Genomic DNA, 21,099 nt, shown 5'->3' with positions numbered 1-21,099 from the left:
CTATCGCAATATGTGCATACACAGTAGTCACATGGCAGGGCTTATAGTGTCATGTGCAGTATCAAATACTACTACATTTTTTTGCTGCCTATGTACCGGAGGCAGATTATCTTTATCCAATGTAAGATAATAGGAATGCACCAATTATTTGACAACTGAAATAAGGACTGAATAATTTACCATATTTTTCATACTATAAGGCACACTTAAAATTCTTTTTTATGTATGAATTCTACCAGTCAGATATTAAGGAGCAGTAAAGCTACTCTGCTAAAGTACAGCTTTATAAGGGTGAGTTTTCAGTGGAGTTTCTCCAGCATTTAGGCTGGGTGCAGCAGCACTAGCATTAGCTGCTAACCACAGCGTTAGCTCTTTTGCTGTTCAGAGGTGAGGATATTGGACTGTAGTCTGCGTGTTTACTGTGTTAAAACAAGCTACATGAGACAAACCACTAGCTGATAGCACTCACGATTATAATTCAGAACTACAAAGTATGCTACATGATTAGTGGAGCTAAAAAAAAATGGATAATGGGGGTAGAAACTAATGATATTGGGCGACATTTACGTCCCGTTGGTGCTGCTGCACCCAGCCTTAGTGCTGGAGAAACTTTACTGAAAACTCACCCTTAGACAAAACATTGGAAATCTAAGATTCCTGTAAATAAACGGAAACTCGCCCAAATAAACAGTTTTCAGGAGAGAAATCTGTGTAAAGATTTATTTCATTTTTTTAAGAATTACAATTTTGTTTGCTTCTCCCAGCTTCCCTATTAAAAAAAAAAACATGGCGACACTCTTGCTCACTTCAATGTCGGCATCCTTACTAGTGGTGCTTAATGCGTCATATAATCCGGTGCGCCTTATGTATGAAAATAGACCCAAAAATAGAGAGTTATTGATACTGCGCCCTATAATCCGTTACCCCTTATTATCTTAAAAAAACACATTAAACCAAACAATGACATTTTCTAAGAGAAACAAAACACATTTTACACATTTAGGCAGGTCAATCTGTGCAATGGTGAAAACAATGGCAACATTAATGAAGACCTAGAAAAAAACATTTTGTTTGGTTGCTACCTAATGTAATTTATTTTATTCCAGTCTTTCATATACAGATTGCACATCAATATCATAACATGTTATCATTATATTTAATCAAATGACTAAATTTTGCTATACTGTTCTGTATCTATTTTCAAAAACACAGCATTGATTTTTTTTATTATTAGTTTACATGTAGAGAGTAATGTCAGCCCACTAGATATCAATCTTTGGATCACACTGTTTTGATTTAATAAAAAGTACATTTTATTTTATTCAGATGTTAAAAATGATTCCATGACAATTTCCCTAAAATTAGATTTAAACAATCTAATAAAAAAAAAAAAAAAAAAAAGATTTAAACAATCTCAATATATTGCCTTACTTATGGTGTGTCGAGTGCTCCAACTGTCTAAAGTGCTGCCACTATGATTGGGAGATCATGGTTCGAATCCTGGTCATGTAGCTTGCCAGCAGCTGCTGGAGCCGTGAGAGAGCACAATTGGCCTTGTTCTCTCCGGGTAGGTAGATGGTGCTCTTTCCCCTTATCACTGCTAGGGTGATGTTAATCAGCACAAGGCGTCTGTGAGCTGATGTATCGGAACCGAGTCGCTGTGCTTTCCTCCGAGTGCGCTGTGATGCTACTCGGTAATGCTGCATCAGCAGCAGTTGGAAAAGAGGTGGAGTCTGACTTCACATGTATTGGAGGAGGCATGTGCTAGTCTTTACCCTCCTGGCATTGAGCTTTTACAGCTGAGCAGCAGCTAAATAAGTGGGACAGCCAAAATGGCTAAAATTGGGAGAAAAGTAGGAAAGTTTTAAATAAAATTATATTAAAAAATATATTGCCTTGCTTACAGTATTGCTAACATATTGACATATATTGATTCGTAACCCCGGTCTCGTGATAGGTTCCTATCACCAAGTTCTACTTATTTCTGAGTGTCGATACAACCCTAGTACCTGTATATGTGTTGAATATGGATTTATATGGATTGGCATTGGCAGGTAAAATTGGTTTGCTAATATATTTATAAATAATATTGATTTAAGCTACTCTTTGTTGTTTTCCTCTGCAGTACAGCAGCCTGATCCTTCTTTACCACGTCCAGAGGGGGCGGACTCATTAATAACACAGGGGGAGGAGCTCTGTGGACTCAAGAACTGTCCGGCCTCCATGGAGGCGGCCCTACAGCGATGGGGGGCTATTGCACCTAAAGCACCGTGTCTGACAGTCACACACGCCAATACTAAGCAGCCATACACACTCACATATGGTAAGAATACACACACATACAAAAATACATTGTCTCATTGTTATACACATAGTTATTATAGATATCACACTCATTATTTCACACTCAGCTTAACCCTTTAATCTCCAGCTCCACTGTTTTTGTACAATATATCTTATTAAGGTCTACTGGTGTATGTAAGGCAAAAATATCCACTAGAGACACTGGGCCCTTTTTTAGCAATCTATAGTGCAGGTGGATTTTGGTCGTGTTGGTGTCTTGAGGTCTTTGGTATCTTGAGAACGCAAAAAATATGCCCTGCGTGGCTCGAAATGAGCAAAAGGCATGAACTAATTCTCTTAATTAATCATGGGTGTGGTTAATTTTGGGCGTAACGTGAAATAAACCAATCAGTGTGTCAGTATTCATTCCCTTTAAGAGGCAGGAGCGCTCTGATTTTGGCATGTTCGTATCATAACAGCGCAGAGCTTTTATGTGTCTCAGCAGAGGATACTGACCTGTGCATTCACCAGCAGCTCATTTAAGAGAAAAGCAATGTTATTTTATTCTTTATTCTGTTTATTGTTGAGGTAAAAGTCGGGTGTATGCTCGCGTGGCGCACCTATAGGAATGGACTCTGATGATTGACTGTTGTCAGGGTTTTAAACAGTCAGTGGCGTACTTGTTTTTTCCACCACCAATATATATAGCAACACGGCAGAAATTTACCTGAACACACCTCGCTTCCAGACCACCACACCAGACCATCAGTGTAGATTTATTCCTAAACTCTGACACTATTTTAATAATGCAAAGCATAAAAATATACTGTTGACTGTGTCTTTCAATAGTTTCCCTTATTTCCTTTTTTTGGGGATTTTTTAATATAAGCATATTTTTTTCATAAAATTATAGCTTTAGCAGTTTTGATTAATAGAATAATGTCGTATTGTGTGATGCTAACATACTCTAATTTTACCAAAATGTGTCATCTCAGACTTTTGATAGAGGGGTCTCTTGAAAAAAAAACATTGATTGCTCATCTTTTGTATATAAACCTACAAAGCATAAAGATCCCATTATTATACCACAGTTAACTCTTATTATACCACAGTTAGTTCTGACCCTGCAGTGTGATTGGCTGAGAGTGGTTAAATGGGCAAATACTGTACATATCTTTGCCAGCATGATGACAAAAGAGCTCTCTCCCCCTTTTGTACTTTCTCCTGACATTCAAGAGTTCAGGTTTATTATGGGATGTCTTCGTTAGCATCTCCAATTCTCACTGCTGCAGCTATTTATATACTGACCCAGTCATGCGCTCATGTTACAGATATAAATACACCTACACATCTCTATCTTTCTCTCTCTCTCTCTTTCTCTCTTTCTTTTTCTCTCTCTCACACACACACATACACACACACACACACTTAGACAGATATGTTTTATGGTGTACTCCATACAGTTAAACTGTAAGGTTAAACATCTAGACAGCGGTAAATTTGTTCGGGGTTGACATAATATTTCCTAATGTTTCCTGCTCTCAGCATAATAGCATTCTCATATGTATAAAAAGTAGAATCATATAAGAGATTCAAAACTGTTTTAATGAAGTACTATTTTCTAATTTCTCATTAGTTAAATTCCCCAGCAACAGTGGTTAAAATATGCTGTTTAAAAACAAGGGGTGTGTTTAAAAAATAGATTTTTCGATTCGATTGATCATCATTTAAATGACCCAATATCAATTTGTATAAACCTGTTTGTGTCATCCTGGGTGTCAACGTCATCCATCAGCAGAGCCAGAGACTGAGTGTTTTCACACCAGCACTATTTAGTTCGGTTAAAACAGACTCTGGTTTGTTTGTACCTTTAGTGCGGTTCAATTAAGCAGGTGTGAAAACAGTAATCACACTCGAGTTCGGATCAAAACAACTGAACCAAGACCTGCTAGTGTACATGGTCTCAGTCCGGCCCCAAACCAACTCTGGAGCAGTTCACTCGTGGTATTAACATGATCCGGTCTCGATCCGACCCAGCCATCAAATATACTCCTTTTATTTGAGCTAAACTGCTGATATAACGCAGTTTAATCTGGTATTTTAGCCAGATAACACTAATTACCACAGCTATGAACAAACCCTCCATGCTTTGCTCCATGCTGTTTACATGAACAGTATGTGCTGCGTTCTCTGCTCGCAGCCGCGTGACTCTGGCCTTCTATCCACCTTGGCTGGGATATTCCTTGAATTTTAGAAAGTATGTTGATGTATTTTGCTAAAAAAAAAAGCAAAGAACAACGACTGTGAGCTGACTGGTGGAGTTACTATCGGAGCACTGAGTTTAAATTGAGTTTATAACTGGAGTTTAAAAGCTTTAAAATATGTCTGCGATACGGAAACATTTGATATTGTTCTGTGTTGGGGAAATTAGATTCAAAGATTTTTTCAGTGTGAAAATTATTAAACATTTACAAACTGATTTTGCTCAATTGCTCCATATGAACACATTCATTTTGGACTTGCTCAGGAGCGCCCTCTGGTGATCAGATAAACTCTAAAGAGATTCTCACTTATAGATCATTTTCTGGTGATAATGAATCTGATATAGATTTTTGTTAGAAGTGTTCTCAAATAAAATGTAAGATTTGTAGGAGTGTGTTTGTGAATAAGATCTAGTGTTGTCAAATTTTTGCTCTTTTCCATGCTCACAAAAAAAAAACAGTGAGAAGAATGGCGAGCAGAATTATCCCAAATGATGATCATCGGTAGGCTGCAGACAGAATTTGTCAGTAGAGTGATATGTAATCTGCTGTGAGATTAATCTGCTGTTGTATGAAGGTGATTTACATAATGGAAGACTAACCTGTTGAGATTTCTGGGAATTTACAAGCTGAACAGGTTCAAGGTAAAAACCTGTATTTTGGGTGGTGATTAGTGATTAAAAGACTTTAATTGCAGACTGTAATATTAAATTTACGCTAAGGGTAAATATATATATATTTTTTTGTGTTTGTGTTTGCCCAGGTAAACTTTGGTCCAGGAGTATGAAGGTGGCGTACTACATCCTCCACAAACTCGGAACCAAGCAAGAACCCATTGTTCGCCCAGGAGACAGAGTGAGCTGATTTAATTCATTTCATTTTAAATGTGTTTATACTGGACTTTTTACAAACCAAGCTTTATTTACAGGAGAATTCCAGCCAACTTTCATTCACCCCAGCACTCCCAAAAACAGCACTTTTAACCAATGCTCCCAACAGCCTTACAATGCTAGTAATGCTGCTACGATGATCAGGAGACCGTTGGTTCGATTCCCTGTCATGTAGCTTGCCATCAGCCACAAGAGCCCTGGGTGGGTAGATGGCGCTCTCTCCCCACATCACTCCTAGGGTGATGTCGATCAGCATGAGGCGTCTGTGAGCTGATGTATCAGAACCGAGTCGCTGCTCTTTCCTCCAAGCACACTGTGATGCTACTCAACAATTCTGCATCAGCAACAGTTCGAAAATAAGGCGGTGTCTGACCTCACATGTATCGGAGGAGGCATGTGCTAGTCTTTACCCTCCTGGTGTTGAAGCATCAATACTGAGTGGGTGGAACAATTGGCCAGATAAATTGGTAATAAAATGGGAGGAGATTAGGACTGATGCGATTGAAATGGACTTGGGTGTTAGTGAAACATGATAATGATTACTAACTTTTGTCAAAAAGCTCACATTTATTCACCTCCAGAATTCCCAAATACAGCACTTTTATCCGATGCTCCCAACAGTCTTACAATGCTAGTGATAAGAGTTACCCACTATTTTATCACTATTTTAACACCATTAACAAAATCAAAGTAGCTCTGCACTTCATTGGTAGAATTCACGCTAGCCAGTCAATTTAACGTGACTTAATATCAAGATGGTAGCACCTGGACAACTACCTGAAGGTACTGTGTGTATAAACAGTGTTTTAATAAACTATCTGTGCCCTTTCAACCTTCTCAGAGCCTCACTTTAAATATCAGGGCCCTCAGAATTCTAGCAATGACATGTGTGGAGCTACTTTGATCTTGTTAATGGTGTAAAAATAGTGATTTCTTTGCATGAGTAACTCTATGCCCCTATCACTAGTATTATAAACCTGTAAGAAGCATTGGCTAAAAGTGCTGTATTTGGGAATGCTGGGCATGAACAGAGGTTTCACTACAACCCAAGTCCATTTCACACCGGACAGCTAACGAGTGGCCAGGAAAATCTCCCTTGAAGAAAGTGGCAGTGTTATAATCCTCAGATTTATCTAGTATAACATGCCTGGTGATTATAATATAGTTTTATGAAGCATAATTAGGATACGTTTCTTTTGATTAAAAGTAAATAATGAAAAACTAAAATTTAAACAGCTTAAATGTTTAAATTGGCTATGTCCTATGTCCTGATTTCTGTTCCAGGTGGCGTTGGTGTACCCCAATAACGACCCTGCAGCGTTCATGGTAGCGTTTTATGGATGTCTCTTAGCTGAAGTCGTACCTGTACCCATCGAGGTGCCTCTGACCAAAAAGGTAATGTCCAACCAGAATATCTCAACAGCAGAAAGGATAATCAGGAACTAGTTTTTATTCAGGCTCTGTTTTGGTTCTGATTGAGTTTTATCACAGTTTGTTGTGAGATGGTCATCTGTTTTTGTTTAATAAATGTTTTATGATTCTGTTTTATAAATGTAATGCATTTATAGAGTATTAGATATACAGTACTGTATAGACGTTTTAGGCGTCTAGAAATAGAAGAGTAACAAAAAAGCATTAACCTGTGCAGTAATATATATATATATTTTTTGCTTGTAAAAACACTACAATATCACTACTTTACAGTAAAGCAGCTGATTTATATGTTTTATGAGTTAAAATACCAGAAAAAAAATTAAAAATGAAAAAACATTGAACATTTTGTTAAGTCTCGGTTTTGGCCCTCCCCCCTTTATACTTTTACAATGTTATTATTATATATTATTATTATATATTTTTTTTACAATATAAAAAATAAAATTTTCAGTTTTTAGTTCATTTGTTTTCTTTAAAGGCCCTAGCAATTTACTGCAAAACTTTCTACACAGGATTTTGTACCATTTCCGGTTATTGACTGGACCTGAAGAGCTTAAATGGCAAAAAAAAAAAAAAATATATATATATATATATGTAAAACTTTTGACCGACAGCTAACATATTGCAATGCCAGTTTTCACAATAATATAATGCTGCCCTATTATTGTTTTAGATTATTTAGTCCAATATAATTCTATTATTCTGTTTAGAATTTTTACAGGTATTTTAAACATCTTTACATTCCCTTCTACTCACAATTTTCATGTTTTTTTTTCATGTTTGTATATACAGTGAAGCTCATTCCTGCGTATTATGTTTCATGTTTATCTCTTTTTATCTATTTATGTACATTAATGAGTTCATTCTCGCATTCCTCAGTTCTTCATGTTCTTCCTCTTTGATTGAAGGATGCGGGGAGTCAGCAGATTGGGTTTCTGTTGGGCAGCTGTGGCGTTGCTGTGGCTCTAACCAGCGATGCGTGCCACAAAGGCCTTCCCAAGAGCCTCAGCGGTGACATCATGCAGTTCAAAGGTCAGGGGTTTCTCATGATAAGCTCATCAGCATATTTTATTTCATGTATAATGTATATATACATTATACCTCTTTCTCCAGTTGAGTACACTATTTAAAAATGTTGATATTTCTGATGTGTCAAATTTGTATTAAAGAGAAATCAAGGTGATGTTTATGATTAATGTGTTCTATGGTTCTGCTCAGGCTGGCCCAAGTTGCTGTGGGTAGTGACAGAATCCAAGCACTTATCTAAACCTCCCAGAGAGTGGTACCCACTGATTAAAGATGCCAACAATGACACAGCATACATTGAGGTAATCGTGTGTTTGTGCTTGTGTGTGTGTTCATGTGTCAAAAGTATGGACACACCTTCTCATTCTATGTTTTTCTTTTTTTTCCTTATTTTCTACATTGTAAATAAATACTGAAGTCATACAGATTACAAAGGAACACATATTATAAAAATGATGTAGTTACTTAAAAGTGTTAAACAAATGTAGGTGCTCTTTTCTGGGTTAAGCTGTTAACTTGTGGTTTCTGAGGCTGGTAACTCTTTGATTAACATATTCTGTACAACAGAGGTAACTCTTGGACTTGGACTTTCCTGGGGTGGTCCTGATGAGAACAATATGAGTTTCATCATAATGTTTTTGATGGTATTTGTGACTGCACTCATTCCATCGTTTTTAAAATAATTTAAAACAGTCTAGTTTGGGTCTCTAGTATGAATAAATGCCATTTGAGATGTTTTTTTGTGGAAAAAAAGTGCTCAGGTGTTTCTATTTTTCTCTGAATTACTAGTCTCTGAAGAAATACAGGTTTTGGCTCTTGCTCATGAATATTCATACATGCAAAAATATAGCCTCTGATTGGCTAACAGCACTGAAGCAGAGAACGCCTACCTGCCTTCCCCCAATGTCAATTTTATGGCTTTAAAACTTAATCGACAAAACTTTTTTTAGAGATACAGCCTTAGTTATAAAAATATAGCACTGAGTGCTAGATAAAGTTTCACCCCAATATAGCCCCCGCCTGTGGGTGGTCCTGAGTCGAGGTGGGCGAGGCCATAAACTCACTGGTTGATGTTGACATTTTAAATCTCTCTGATCAACGCGTATTTCTGAGGATTTTCTTTTACTAGCTTCTGCAGAGAGTGGAGGCTGAGGAACAGTTTCATGTGCAGCATCATATTCAACTCCTTTAAGGATACTTTCAAAGTTCTGGAATTTTTTTCAGATTTACTGAAAGTTGCTTAGTTCTTCTCATAATATGGTTTAAAACTTTACTCAAATAGAGCTATTGACTGTACACCTGTAACTCTACCTCTTCACAACCTTACAACTGATGCTCTCAAACACATTAAGAGACAAGATATTCAAGTAATTAACTCTTGATAAGTTCAGCACAGCTGTTAACTGAAAGCTGAACATCTCAGGTGAAAATCCAGCCAAGATGTGGAAAACTGTCATCTAAGCAAGAGGTGCTACTTTGAAGACTCTAAAATATAAAACATATTCTAGTTTGTTCAACACTTTTTTTATTTACTAAATAATTTCATATGTTTTTCTTCGTAGTTTGGATGACTTTAGTATTAATCTACAATTTAGAACATTTTAAAATAATGAAAATACATTAAATTTAAGGTATGTCCAAACTTTGACTGGTATTATGTGTATGTGTATAGGCCCATGTGTTACATTATAATCATCTATAGATTGAAAATCAGATGCTGATTGATTTAACTGATTGATTGACAGTATAAGACCTGCAAGGACGGGAGTGTTCTGGGAGTGACTGTGACGAGGATGGCCATGCTGACACACTGCCAAACCCTCACACACACCTGCGGCTACAAGGAGGGTAAGACTGCAAAATAAACACTCGCACAGGAGTAGAGTTAATTAGAGAAGCTTATATTTGAGATTAATTATGTTTTACCAGTGGTGTATATTGCCAGATTTGTTACAATGAGATATGTTTAAGTAAAAGCAATCAAATACAGAAGGTCATTGACCTCTAAATTACTCTCAGACTGGCTTAAACTCAGAACATTGCTCTTATCATATTTACACAGATGCGATATATGATGCTATATGAGACAAACCTATAACAGTTTCATTTAACATTCATTTGAATCAAAAAAAAGTTACATTTTGCCTATTTTGTAAACAAAAACTTACCAAGATTTTGTATAAAATAATACATTCACATGTAGTGTTGAACGCTCACATTAACCTAATGTGTTTTTGTGTGCTTATGTGTGTGTGTGTTTCAGCGGAGACACTAGTGAATGTGCTGGACTTTAAGAAGGACGTTGGACTTTGGCACGGCATTCTAACAGTGAGAAGTGTTTAAATATCAAAAAATCTAATTGTAGATATTTTTTATTGCATTATATTTAATTTATACCCCTTTCCCTCTCTCGCTCTCTCTCTCTCTCTCTTTTTTTTTAGAGTGTACTCAATATGCTGCATGTTGTCAGCGTTCCGTATGCCCTGATGAAGGTGAATCCATTGTCATGGATCCAGAAAGTCTGTCAGTACAAAGGTAACCACGCCAACCACCTCCCCCCCCATAACACACACACACACACACACACAAACACAAACATTACACCCTCTAAACTCATATCATAGTTAAAGCTCCACTAGGTAGGATTGAGATTTTGTGCTCATGGGCTCCCCCTACAGTTGTAGAGTGTAATAAATGTTTCTGGCGGATTAGTTTCTCTTTCTCGTTTTCTGGCTTTCACAGACAAATTCGGTCTCTTTCCAGCTTCTGCCAGAGTGTCTGTATGTTAGTTTGTAAAGAATGAACCAGTAGTCCTTGTAGAACTGTTAGAACTAAAGGTCGGAAAGCAGGTCGCAGTTCTCGCGAGCGTTGGTTGGGGCCGCCTCGGAAAACTTACAGAGTCTGGTTTGAGCTCAGAGGAGCTCCGGCACAGACACGAGAGCACCGCTATTCCTCCTATTACACCTCAATGCAGCGCTGCAGTGAGTTTAAAGCTGTAATTTTACTTCTTTAAAAAGATCAAAAATCAAGGAAATCCTACTTAGTGGGGCTTTAAAGTTCATTCTTTAGTAATAGCAGAATATAGTATTTTTGAGAATATCTCTTAATTGTTCTTTTTAACTGTGTCTCTTTTATATTTGTATTGATTGTATGTTGTTTTTCTGTGTTTTCTTCCTGTGTGTGTGTGTGTGTGTGTGTGTGTGTGTGTGTAGCTAAGGTGGTGTGTGTGAAGAGCAGGGATCTACACTGGGCTCTGGTAGCACACAGAGATCAGACGGACATGAACCTGAGCTCGCTACGCATGCTGCTGGTGGCTGATGGTGCCAATCCATGTAAGTGTGTGTGTGTGTGTGTAGAAATCTGGTGCTTGAAAGTTATATCTATGCATAAATACAGCTCTAGGAAAAATTAAGAGAACATTTCAGTTTCTGAATCAGTTTCTCTGATTTTGCTATTTATAGGTATATATTTAAGTAAAATGAACATTGTTGTTTTATTCTATAAACTACAGACAACATTTCTCACAAATTCCAAATAAAAATATTGTCATTTAAAGCATTTATTTGCAGAAAATGAGAAATGGCTGAAATTACAAAAAAAGACCTCAAATAATCCAAAGAAAACACGTTTAGAAGTGAGTTTAGAAATTAATATTTGGTGGAATAACCCTGGTTTTTAATCACAGATTTCATGCATCTTGATATGTTCTCCTCCACCAGTCTTACACACTGCTTTTGGATAACTTTATTCCACTCCTGGTACAAAAATTCAAGCAGTTTAGTTTTGTTTGATGGCTTGTGATCATCCATCTTCCTCTTGATTATATTCCAGAGGTTTTTAATTTGGTAAAATCAAGAAACTCATGTTCTCTTTTTTATTTTTATTTTTTTTATTTTTTTTAGAGCTGTATGTCCTAAAACAGTCCTAAAACAAATCTACTTTTTAGACAATTCCTAAAAGTAAATAAAGAGAATCCAGTTAAATGAATGAAACACAAATATTATACTTGCTTATTTATTTATTGAGGAAAATTATCCAATTTTACAAATTTGTGAGTGTCAAATGTAACTCTAGGTTTAGCAGTTTATTTAAAGGGGAAATTAGAGGTGTGAGTGTTGTTTTATTTAAAAACTAGGACTCTGTCAAAGTCTGCTCTTCACAACACTTGTTTGTATAAGTGTATCATGACACAAACAGAGGAGGTCTCTGAGGATTGTGATATGTTTGGAAAAAAGGAAAACACTGCATTCCAGCATAAGAACCATCTGTGAAACTTGGTGGTGGTAGTATTTCACACTTTTAGGACTTGTGTGAAAATCTAATGATGATGTAGGTCATATTTATGCAGAAATATAGACAATTTACAAAAAGTTGTTCAAGTGCTAGTGTAAACGTTAATTATTTAAAAAAATACCACATAAATTATTTAAACTCTCTCTCTCTTTCTATCTCTCTCTTTCTTTCAGGGTCCATCTCTTCCTGTGATGCATTTCTCAACGTATTTCAGAATATGGGGCTGAGGTCAGAGGTCATCTGCCCATGTGCCAGCTCACCAGAGGCTTTAACTGTAGCTCTGAGGAGGTAAACTCACTGCACCATACCCTTTAATTCTAGTTCTTAAATAGCTATTTTGGCTTTTGCCTAAATAGAACATATAAAAAAACAACCTACACAACTTCAAATTAAATTTTGATTTACTAGTGGATCTCAAAAATTAAAATATTAATGAAAAGTTACTTTATTTCAGTAATTCAGCTGTATTAAACACAGAGTGATCTATTTTAAGTGTTTATTTCTTTTATTGTTGATGATTATGGCTTACAGCCAATAAAAACCCAAAAATCAGTATCTCAGAAAATTAGAATATTATATAAGACCTTTGGCAGTGTGCCAAGTCCTGCTGGAAAATGAAATATGCATCTCAATAAAAGCTGTCAGAGGAAAGCCTGAAGTGCTGTAAGATTTTCCAGGAAAACTATAAATCAGTAAGTGCTTGTTTTGTATATTCAGTATGCTGTGTGTTCCCCCTGCAGGCCGAATGAGAGCAGTCTGAAGCCGATGGGCAGAGGGGTTCTCAGCATGACCGGACTGAGTCACGGTGTTATTAGAGTGGATACAGGAGAGAAACTCTCGGTTCTCACGCTGCAGGACGTGGGCTCTCCCATGCCTGGAGGTAAAGATGGTTTACAAGATCAAAATTATAACAGATCATTCCTAAGAGGACTTGTCTGGATTTTCTCAGTCAGCTTTATGAGGTAGAGTCACCTGGAATGTTCAGCTTTCAGTAAACAGCTGTGCTGAACTCATCAAGAGTTAATTACTTGAATTTCTTGTTTCTTAATGTGTTTGAGAGCATCAGTTGTGAGTTGTGAGGAGGTAGAGTTACAGGTATACAGTGAATAGCTCTATTTGGGTAATTTTCTAATCCATGTTATGACAAGAATTACTCAATTAACTAAAGAAAAAAAATACTTTAAGAAACGAAGGTCAGTTATTTCTGAAATCTGAATTTCAAGAACTGTGAAAGTAACCTTAAGTGCAGTCACAAACATCAAAAACGTTATGATGAAACTGGCTCTCATCAGTACCACCCATGGAAAGAAAGAGCAAGAGTTTCCTCTGTTACACAGGATAAGTTCATCAGAGTTACCATCCTCAAAAAACACAAGTTAACAGCTTAACCCAGTTAAGAGCATCTAAATTCTTCTTCACAGAGTGTTTTGGTGTGTTTAACACTTTTAAGTTACTACATGATTCCTTGTGTGTTCCTTCATTGTCTGAATGACTTCAGTATTCATTTAAAATGTAGAAAAATGTGCAGAAACACAATTTTTACCGAATACAGATTAAAGTAAGTAAGATGTAAGATGTGAATGCTAAAGTGAGTTGAGCTCAATCTCTGTGTCTCTCTCTCTCTCTTTGTCTCTCAGCGCTGGTGTGTGTGGTAAAGCCGGAGGCGGTTCCTCAGCTGTGTAAGACAGATGAGATCGGGGAGATCTGTGTGTCGTCCATCGCCACAGGAACATCCTACTATGGTCTAACAGGAATGACCAAGAACACCTTTGAGGTTTGAAGCTCGTCTCCTTAATTGTGTGATAAAGCACAGAAAGCTTTACATTTTTTTTTTGGAACCTTTGAAAAGTTTCTGTTTTCATATGAAGCATTAAGTGTTTTCATTATTTAGGATTGTACATAAAAAGCAGCTACCATATTTTTTACCCTATAAGGCGCACTTATAATCCTTAATTTTTTTTTCCAAAAATAATCACTGCGTCTTTTAATCCGACTGCACTAGCTCTTTCAACGTTTAGAGGCGAGTATATCAGACTGTAGCCTGCTGCTAACCCCGGCTAGCACTGCTGTAGCAGTATTAGCATTAGCCGCTAACCGCAATGCTAGCTCTTTCGACGTACAGAGGCGACAATTTTCGGACTGTAGCTTGTGTGTTTACCATGTTAAAACAAGCTACTTGGGACAAACTGCTAGCTAATATCACCCTGGCTTATCAGAGCACTCAGGGTTCCTCAGTGTACCGCTGTTGGGTGACATTAACCGCTAACTTCTAGCGGTTAGCCGCTAACGCTAATGCTCCAGCCTTAATGCTGGAGAAATTCGGGAATCTAAGATTACTGTAAATAAATAGAAACAGTTTTCAGGAGAGAAATCAGTGTAGATTAACTTTATAAAAAGACTTTGAAAGAAAGTCTTTTTTTATTACAGTTTTGTTTACTTGGCTTAGCTTTATCCAACATTGTTAGCTACCAACTTTGTTAGTTACTACACCACTTAGCAGCAAGACCTGCTGAATTAGAAGTTCCCTTTACTCACTCACTCATTGTCAACCGCTTTATCCGTTAAGGGTCGCAGAAAGTTCCTTTTAGTGTCTCTTAAAATGCGCCTTATTATCCGGTCTGCCTTATGTATGAAAATAGACCAGAAAATAGACATTCATTGATGGTGCCACTTGTAATCCATATAGTGTGAAAAATGCAGCAAATAAATAGATCATACACTATAGCAAGCATCTGGGGTGCCATTGATACTCCCTAGGAACCACCTAGATACACTGCAGTCACTCTTAAAGCAAATTTTGACCTTTTTGCCAAATAGTTTGATGTTTATATAGTTTATCTCTTTCAGACCTGACTTATGTTCTAGTGATTAAAAATATATATAAATGCTGTTTCTGTCTGTATTGTGCTCAAAACAGGATTCAGTAAATAAATACATAAAGAAAAACATAACTTAAAACAGTTTTTCTGCACACATTTTAATATATATTTATTTAATATGTAGTTATATTATTTTTTTCCCCAAATTGTTTTTGAGCAGAAAAAATCCTAACATGATGGAAAAAGATGTTTACTCTGCCACATTAGTTGGGATGCTACCATGCTTTACTTTAGTGTGCAGTTTTTTTTCTTTGCAGTGAGAGGAGCTAAGTTGCTGTTTAATTGGCTAAACAGTGTCTATTTTGATTAATTATAATAGGTCTCAATCTGTGTAAAGTTAAAAAATATAAAAGAAATTAGAAAACACATCATGTCCATTACAGTGGATGCAGTGTCTGAAGGGGTTATAATGTGCAGTTGGAAAAGCAGGAAACAGGACATCTAATCCATGCATCACTGTATGGTGTGGCCCTCTAGTGGTACTGATTATCAGTAAAATGTGCACAGGTTGTATAATATACGTATTATTGCAGTGTTTGGCGTTTCATTGCTTTAGATAAACAGGGCATTCGGATGTATATTTGTTACATTCAATGATACAGCTAACTTTTTAAAAGGTTCCAGAAAGGTTAGCATGTAATGTTACAGAAGTAATGTTCCAGGAACGTTCCAAAAACAATTGTGACATAATAATGGTTTGGATCACAACATTATTAGAATGTTTCTCACGTAGCATTCATAGCTAGATGAATACTAACATTAAAAAAATGTAGATAAAACAGAAACTATACAAAAAATAATAATAAAAAACTTTGGTACATTTAAATTAATTTAAGAACATCCAGAAAACACACAGATTTTAAAACAGAAAGAGACGGATTAAAAAAGTTCAAAGAAAGTTTATGTTAACCAAGTATATGTTCTCATAAGTTCCTTTCAATAAGTTTTCTCCCTCTGTCTCTCTCTCTCTCTCTCTCTCTCTCTCTCTCTCTCTCTGTGGTGCAGGTGTGTCCCGTGTCCAGCAGTGGTGGGTTGGTGAGCGAGTGTGTGTTTGTGCGCTCAGGGCTGCTGGGATTTGTAGGACCGGGCGGAGCTATCTTCGTTACAGGAAAGATGGATGGATTAATGCAGGTCGCCGGGAGGAGACATAACGCTGATGACATTGTGGCAACAGCGCTGGCAGTCGAACCCATGAAGTTTGTGTACAGAGGAAGGTGTGTGTGTGTGTGTGTGTGTGTGTGTTTGTGTGTTTAGATTAAAAATGGAAATGGTATGGAAGTAGAAGCTATCTGAAGAGATTCAGATTCAGAGATTAAAATATATCATACTCTTCAGATGCTTAGTGGATAAATTAATAATAGATATGGAAAAATCTATTGAAACTACAGAGCTTGTGAATGGCTGCAGTTAATGATTTAAAAAGGTGTGTTAGTTGAGTCTAATCTGCAGACTGTAGTGCAGTCAGAGTGAAAGTCATGTAGTGTATGATGGACTGAGACTATGTATTTTGCCTTAAAGTCGCGAAAAAAATTATTTTGGGCAGAATCTGGTAATGTGAAATTACTACAGGAAGCCAATTTACAAACACTGGATAGAGTTTTCTGTCCTAGACTCAAAGCTCACACAGGATTGCCAGATTGACAGACAGTGTCAAACGACGAAGAGTCTTACTCTGTAGCTGATCAGTGAATATATATACGTTTCAGTGTCCAAAATGCCTGTCCCTAATGTGCTAGCAGAAGTGATAAATTACCCAACTATGGTGTCAGCAACCTTACTGAAGCTCAGTGATTATCTGTTGAGTAGAAAAATAGCCAGCTCACCCATGTTCATGGCTGCAACACTTTGTGTGGGTGTTCTATACCTGGTAACCCAGGGTGTGGAAATGGCATCGGGGGAATTTGAGTGGGAAGATTCGGAGGCCACAACCCACAGAGATAACCATGAAATACCACATCTAATGATGCATCCTGATAATGCTATGAGTTACTACAGAAAATATAAAACTTAAAAGTTATATGCTTTGCAAAATTATGTAGAACCAGAAACAGAATTACATTTATAAAACCTAAAACGTGGTGAATGCATTTTATTTGTGCTATATAAGGATATATAAAGACGTTTGTTGCTATGATTCTGATTGTGTGTGTGTGTGTGTGTGTGTGTGTGTGTGTGCAGGATAGCGGTGTTCTCCATTACTGTACTTCATGATGAGAGGATAGTGGTGGTGGCAGAGCAGAGGCCAGACTCTACTGAAGAGGAAAGCTTTCAGTGGATGAGCAGAGTACTACAGGTACACACACACACACACACACACACACACACACATATTTTTATGGATAAGTCCATAAAACCATTAGACAAACACACACAGCTTTTAGTAGATGAGCAGAGTACACACACAGCCTTCATTTAATAATCATTCTGCATGTAATATAATGTAACACGCTTTTGCAAACACCACCTTTCCTGTGCACAGAAAATTATGGAAAATAAACAACATGTAGCACAAATGTACATTTATTTACCAATGTCTGATTGACCAGTTTATTATTAAAGGAGCATTTTATGTGTTTTCTGTCAGTAGAATAGTAGTACTTGATCTCCATTCCTACAGATTAAAACAAATACTTTGTATTCAGCCATGCTCTCATTCGTACCCTGCCGAGGCTGGCTGTACCGTACCGTAGCTAACCCGCTCCAAACCTTCTCAGCCTGGATTCTGTGCCTCTTAGAATCATGGCTACAACCCTGCTAAGACCAGCTGTTAGCATCACAGCAAACCTGCTCGAATCTTAGATTGGCCGCTTTGTTTCTTAACATCACAGCTCTAACCCCTTCAAGGCCAAGTTAGCAGCATTGCAGCTAACTTGCTTCAGACTTGCTAAGGCCGGTTGTGTTTTTAAACCACATTGGTAAATTGAACACATCTTAAATAAGAAAATACTATTGAATGTCAGAATATTCATCAAAATGTTTGAGAACAAAGAATTTCTATTTCAGAACAGTTTCTTTTACATTAACAGTACTAGTCAAAAGTCTGGAAACACATTCTCACTGACATTTGTTATTTTTTGTATTATTAACTGCATCATAGATTAATATGAAGAACAAACATATTTAAGAACACATATGCAGTGTTAGGTAGTAGACAAACAAACACCTGACATAAAAATCCAACCCAGGTGGTTGGGGAAGGGTTTGAGCGCAGAGTAAACTCCTTTAAGAGAACCAAGTTGGAGATCCATTACAGGGTCCTCAGGGTTATCAAAGCAAAAGGTGCCACTTTGAAGAATCTAAAGTATAAATCATATATTGTCTTGTTTAACACTTTTTTGTTTCCTTTATAATTGCATGTGTTTCTTCTTAGTTTTGTATTTCCTAAATATCCTGTATTTATCTATGATGTAGAAATGAAGGAATAGTGTGTGTGATAAAATATAAGAATGTTCTTGCTTTAAAGTCACTCATATTCTTGTCTGTGTATTATCGCTGTGTGTGTGTGCAGGCTATAGATGGCATCCATCAGGTTGGTGTGTACTGCTTGGCGCTGGTTCCCTCCAACACTCTGCCGAAGACCCCTCTGGGAGGAATCCATCTGTCTGAGACCAAGCAGCTCTTCCAGGAAGGGGCGATGCACCCCTGCAACGTGCTCATGTGCCCTCACTCCTGCGTCACTAATCTGCCCAAACCCAGACAGAAACAGCCCGGTACGCTGTCTGGCTCTGTGTCTGTCTGTCTGTCTGTCTTTCTTTGCTTTTACATCATAGTGTGTAAAACATGTGTTAAACATGACCTAATTTACATATTGTAATTTAAAACAGTCTGTTTTTCGGCGTGAGGACAGCATTTCAGTGGATAAGTGTTCTTTAGGAGCTGCAACTAAACAGGAGCATGGTTATATATGGTTGTGTGTGTGTGTGTGTGTTATGTAGAGGTTGGCCCTGCCTCTGTGATGGTGGGGAATCTGGTGGCGGGTAAGAGGATGGCACAGGCCTGCGGACGAGACCTAAGCCAAGGGGAAGACAATGACCAGGTCTGTGTGTGTGCATGATTGTGTTTTTTGATAAACATGCTTAAATCTGACAACCTGTTTATACCTGGTATTTTAGATCTGGATTTACTTTAACCAGATTCTGTTCTGTTTACACTGCAACTAGTGATTATTTTTGATAATCGATTAATATTTTATTTATTTTTACAATTAATTGTGAAAAAAGCAAAATTTGATTTCCAGCATTCTATTTAATAAACCAAACTCTCTTTGTACTAATGGTTGAAATTGTATAACAAAACGCAAAATCTACCATTACTAAGTTTTAGTTTTAGGTTTACAGAAGGGTTAATTAAGTTTGGCCGAGGGACAGATATTTTCCAAGCCATTATGTGGTGGGCCACAAAAAAAAAATCTCTTTTGTAAAATGAAGTGTAATGGGATAGAGTGATGCAGTGCTACAGACTAGTAGCTCTCCAGCCCAGAGGGTTGTTGAACCCAATTGCAGAACAGTTGATCTCAAAGCAAGTAAACCCGAGAAGAAAGACAAAAATAAATAAATAAACACACCGCTCCTCACGCGGGATCAAACCCGTGTCAGGGTCAGGGTCGCCGTCCAATACACCACCCCTGCCCTGGCTAGTGAATTGGGACATGGCCGGGGAAAAAAAACGCCCTTATATGAAGATACAGAGCCCAAGAACAGGCAGAAAAACTAAACTCATGCCGAGCGCGACAGAGAGACAGGGGAGGAATCTAGATAATGGCTCAACAGAGATGCATTTTATAATTTATTTATTTAGGTATTTTTCATTATCATTCATCATAGTTCAAACAACCTTACGGGCCAGATGTTTCATGCTTGCGGGCCACATCTGACCCGCAGGCCACCGATTGCCGACCCCTGGTCTACATACAGAATTAACTTGACAGTTAATTAAGCCAACAGAATTAACTCAAAAAGTTATTATTAGTTATTATTATCATTATTTATTAACATAACAGCAGTGTATGAATTAAGGTGGAATTTAGGGTGGAATGGAAAACTTGCTAAACGTAAGATAAACATTTACTAAAAACTAACCGTGCTAAAATATTGCAAATCTAAGCTTACTGTAAACAAACGGAAGCGATTTACTTTCCCAAATAAACAGTTTTCGAGGGAGAAATCTGTGTAGAGTAACATCCAGCGCATGTTTGACTTTGCTGAATTAGAAAGGGAACCTTGGCGACACCCCTGTTCCTTACTAGTGTTGCCTAAAAATGTGCTTTATAATCCGGAGCGCTTATGTATGAAAGTAGACCAGAAAACAGACGATAAAGTTAATAGTGCACCTTATAATCTGGTACGCCTTACGAACTTACAGTTATTATCAGTCAGCCATGTTAGACAACAGTTTTATTTTATTTAATTCTGACATGAAAATCAAATAGCTAATACGTACACAGACCTGTGAGTGATTTAAATTGTTATTCTAAATGATATTTTCTATTTTTTATTTCTTACTTGTTTCAGTTCCTCTTCCTGTCTGAAGTTCTGCAGTGGAGAGCGCAAACTACTCCTGACCACATACTGTACACACTCATCAACTCGAGGGTAAAACACACACACCAACACACACACACTATTTCATCACATGATGTACAGTACAGGCCAAAAGTTTGGACACACCATCTCATTCAATGCGTTTTCTTTATTTTCATGACTATTTAGATTGTAGATTCTCACTGAAGGCATCAAAACTATAAATGAACACATGTGGCGTTTTATGTACTTAACAAAAAAGGTGAAATAACAAAAAAAAAAAAAAAAAAAAAATATATATATATATATATATATATATATATATATATATATATATATATATATATATAGTAGTTTCTTCAGAATAGCCACCCTTTGCTCTGATTACTGCTTTGCACACTCCTGGCTTTGCACATTCTCTCAATGAGATTCAAGAGGCACCTAAAAAATGGTTTTCCAACAGTCTTGAAAGGTTCCTAGAGGTGTTTATTAGCACTTGTTGCCCCTTTGTCTT

At 37.1% G+C, this 21,099-nt stretch overlaps 1 protein-coding gene across 1 annotated transcript in view; it reads left to right on the top strand.

The window, feature by feature from the left end:
* Nucleotides 1-21,099, top strand: part of dip2cb (disco-interacting protein 2 homolog Cb) — a 72,588-nt gene that overhangs the window by 39,122 nt on the left and 12,367 nt on the right. Inside the window, exons 9-25 of the mRNA XM_022679263.2 lie at nt 2,126-2,323; nt 5,308-5,399; nt 6,719-6,829; nt 7,777-7,900; nt 8,087-8,196; nt 9,640-9,742; nt 10,158-10,222; nt 10,336-10,429; nt 11,107-11,226; nt 12,361-12,475; nt 12,928-13,067; nt 13,825-13,961; nt 16,072-16,280; nt 17,245-17,359; nt 18,575-18,776; nt 19,002-19,102; nt 20,577-20,657. Of these exons, the coding sequence (XP_022534984.2) occupies nt 2,126-2,323; nt 5,308-5,399; nt 6,719-6,829; nt 7,777-7,900; nt 8,087-8,196; nt 9,640-9,742; nt 10,158-10,222; nt 10,336-10,429; nt 11,107-11,226; nt 12,361-12,475; nt 12,928-13,067; nt 13,825-13,961; nt 16,072-16,280; nt 17,245-17,359; nt 18,575-18,776; nt 19,002-19,102; nt 20,577-20,657 (2,117 nt within the window). The remainder of the gene's footprint in view (nt 1-2,125; nt 2,324-5,307; nt 5,400-6,718; nt 6,830-7,776; nt 7,901-8,086; nt 8,197-9,639; nt 9,743-10,157; nt 10,223-10,335; nt 10,430-11,106; nt 11,227-12,360; nt 12,476-12,927; nt 13,068-13,824; nt 13,962-16,071; nt 16,281-17,244; nt 17,360-18,574; nt 18,777-19,001; nt 19,103-20,576; nt 20,658-21,099) is intronic.

This window comes from Astyanax mexicanus, chromosome 4 (genome assembly GCF_023375975.1).
Source record: "Astyanax mexicanus isolate ESR-SI-001 chromosome 4, AstMex3_surface, whole genome shotgun sequence".
NCBI classification, from domain to species: domain Eukaryota; kingdom Metazoa; phylum Chordata; class Actinopteri; order Characiformes; family Acestrorhamphidae; genus Astyanax; species Astyanax mexicanus.
The sequence above is the reverse complement of the archived record's forward strand: the minus strand, read 5'-3'. Positions and strand labels throughout refer to the sequence as shown.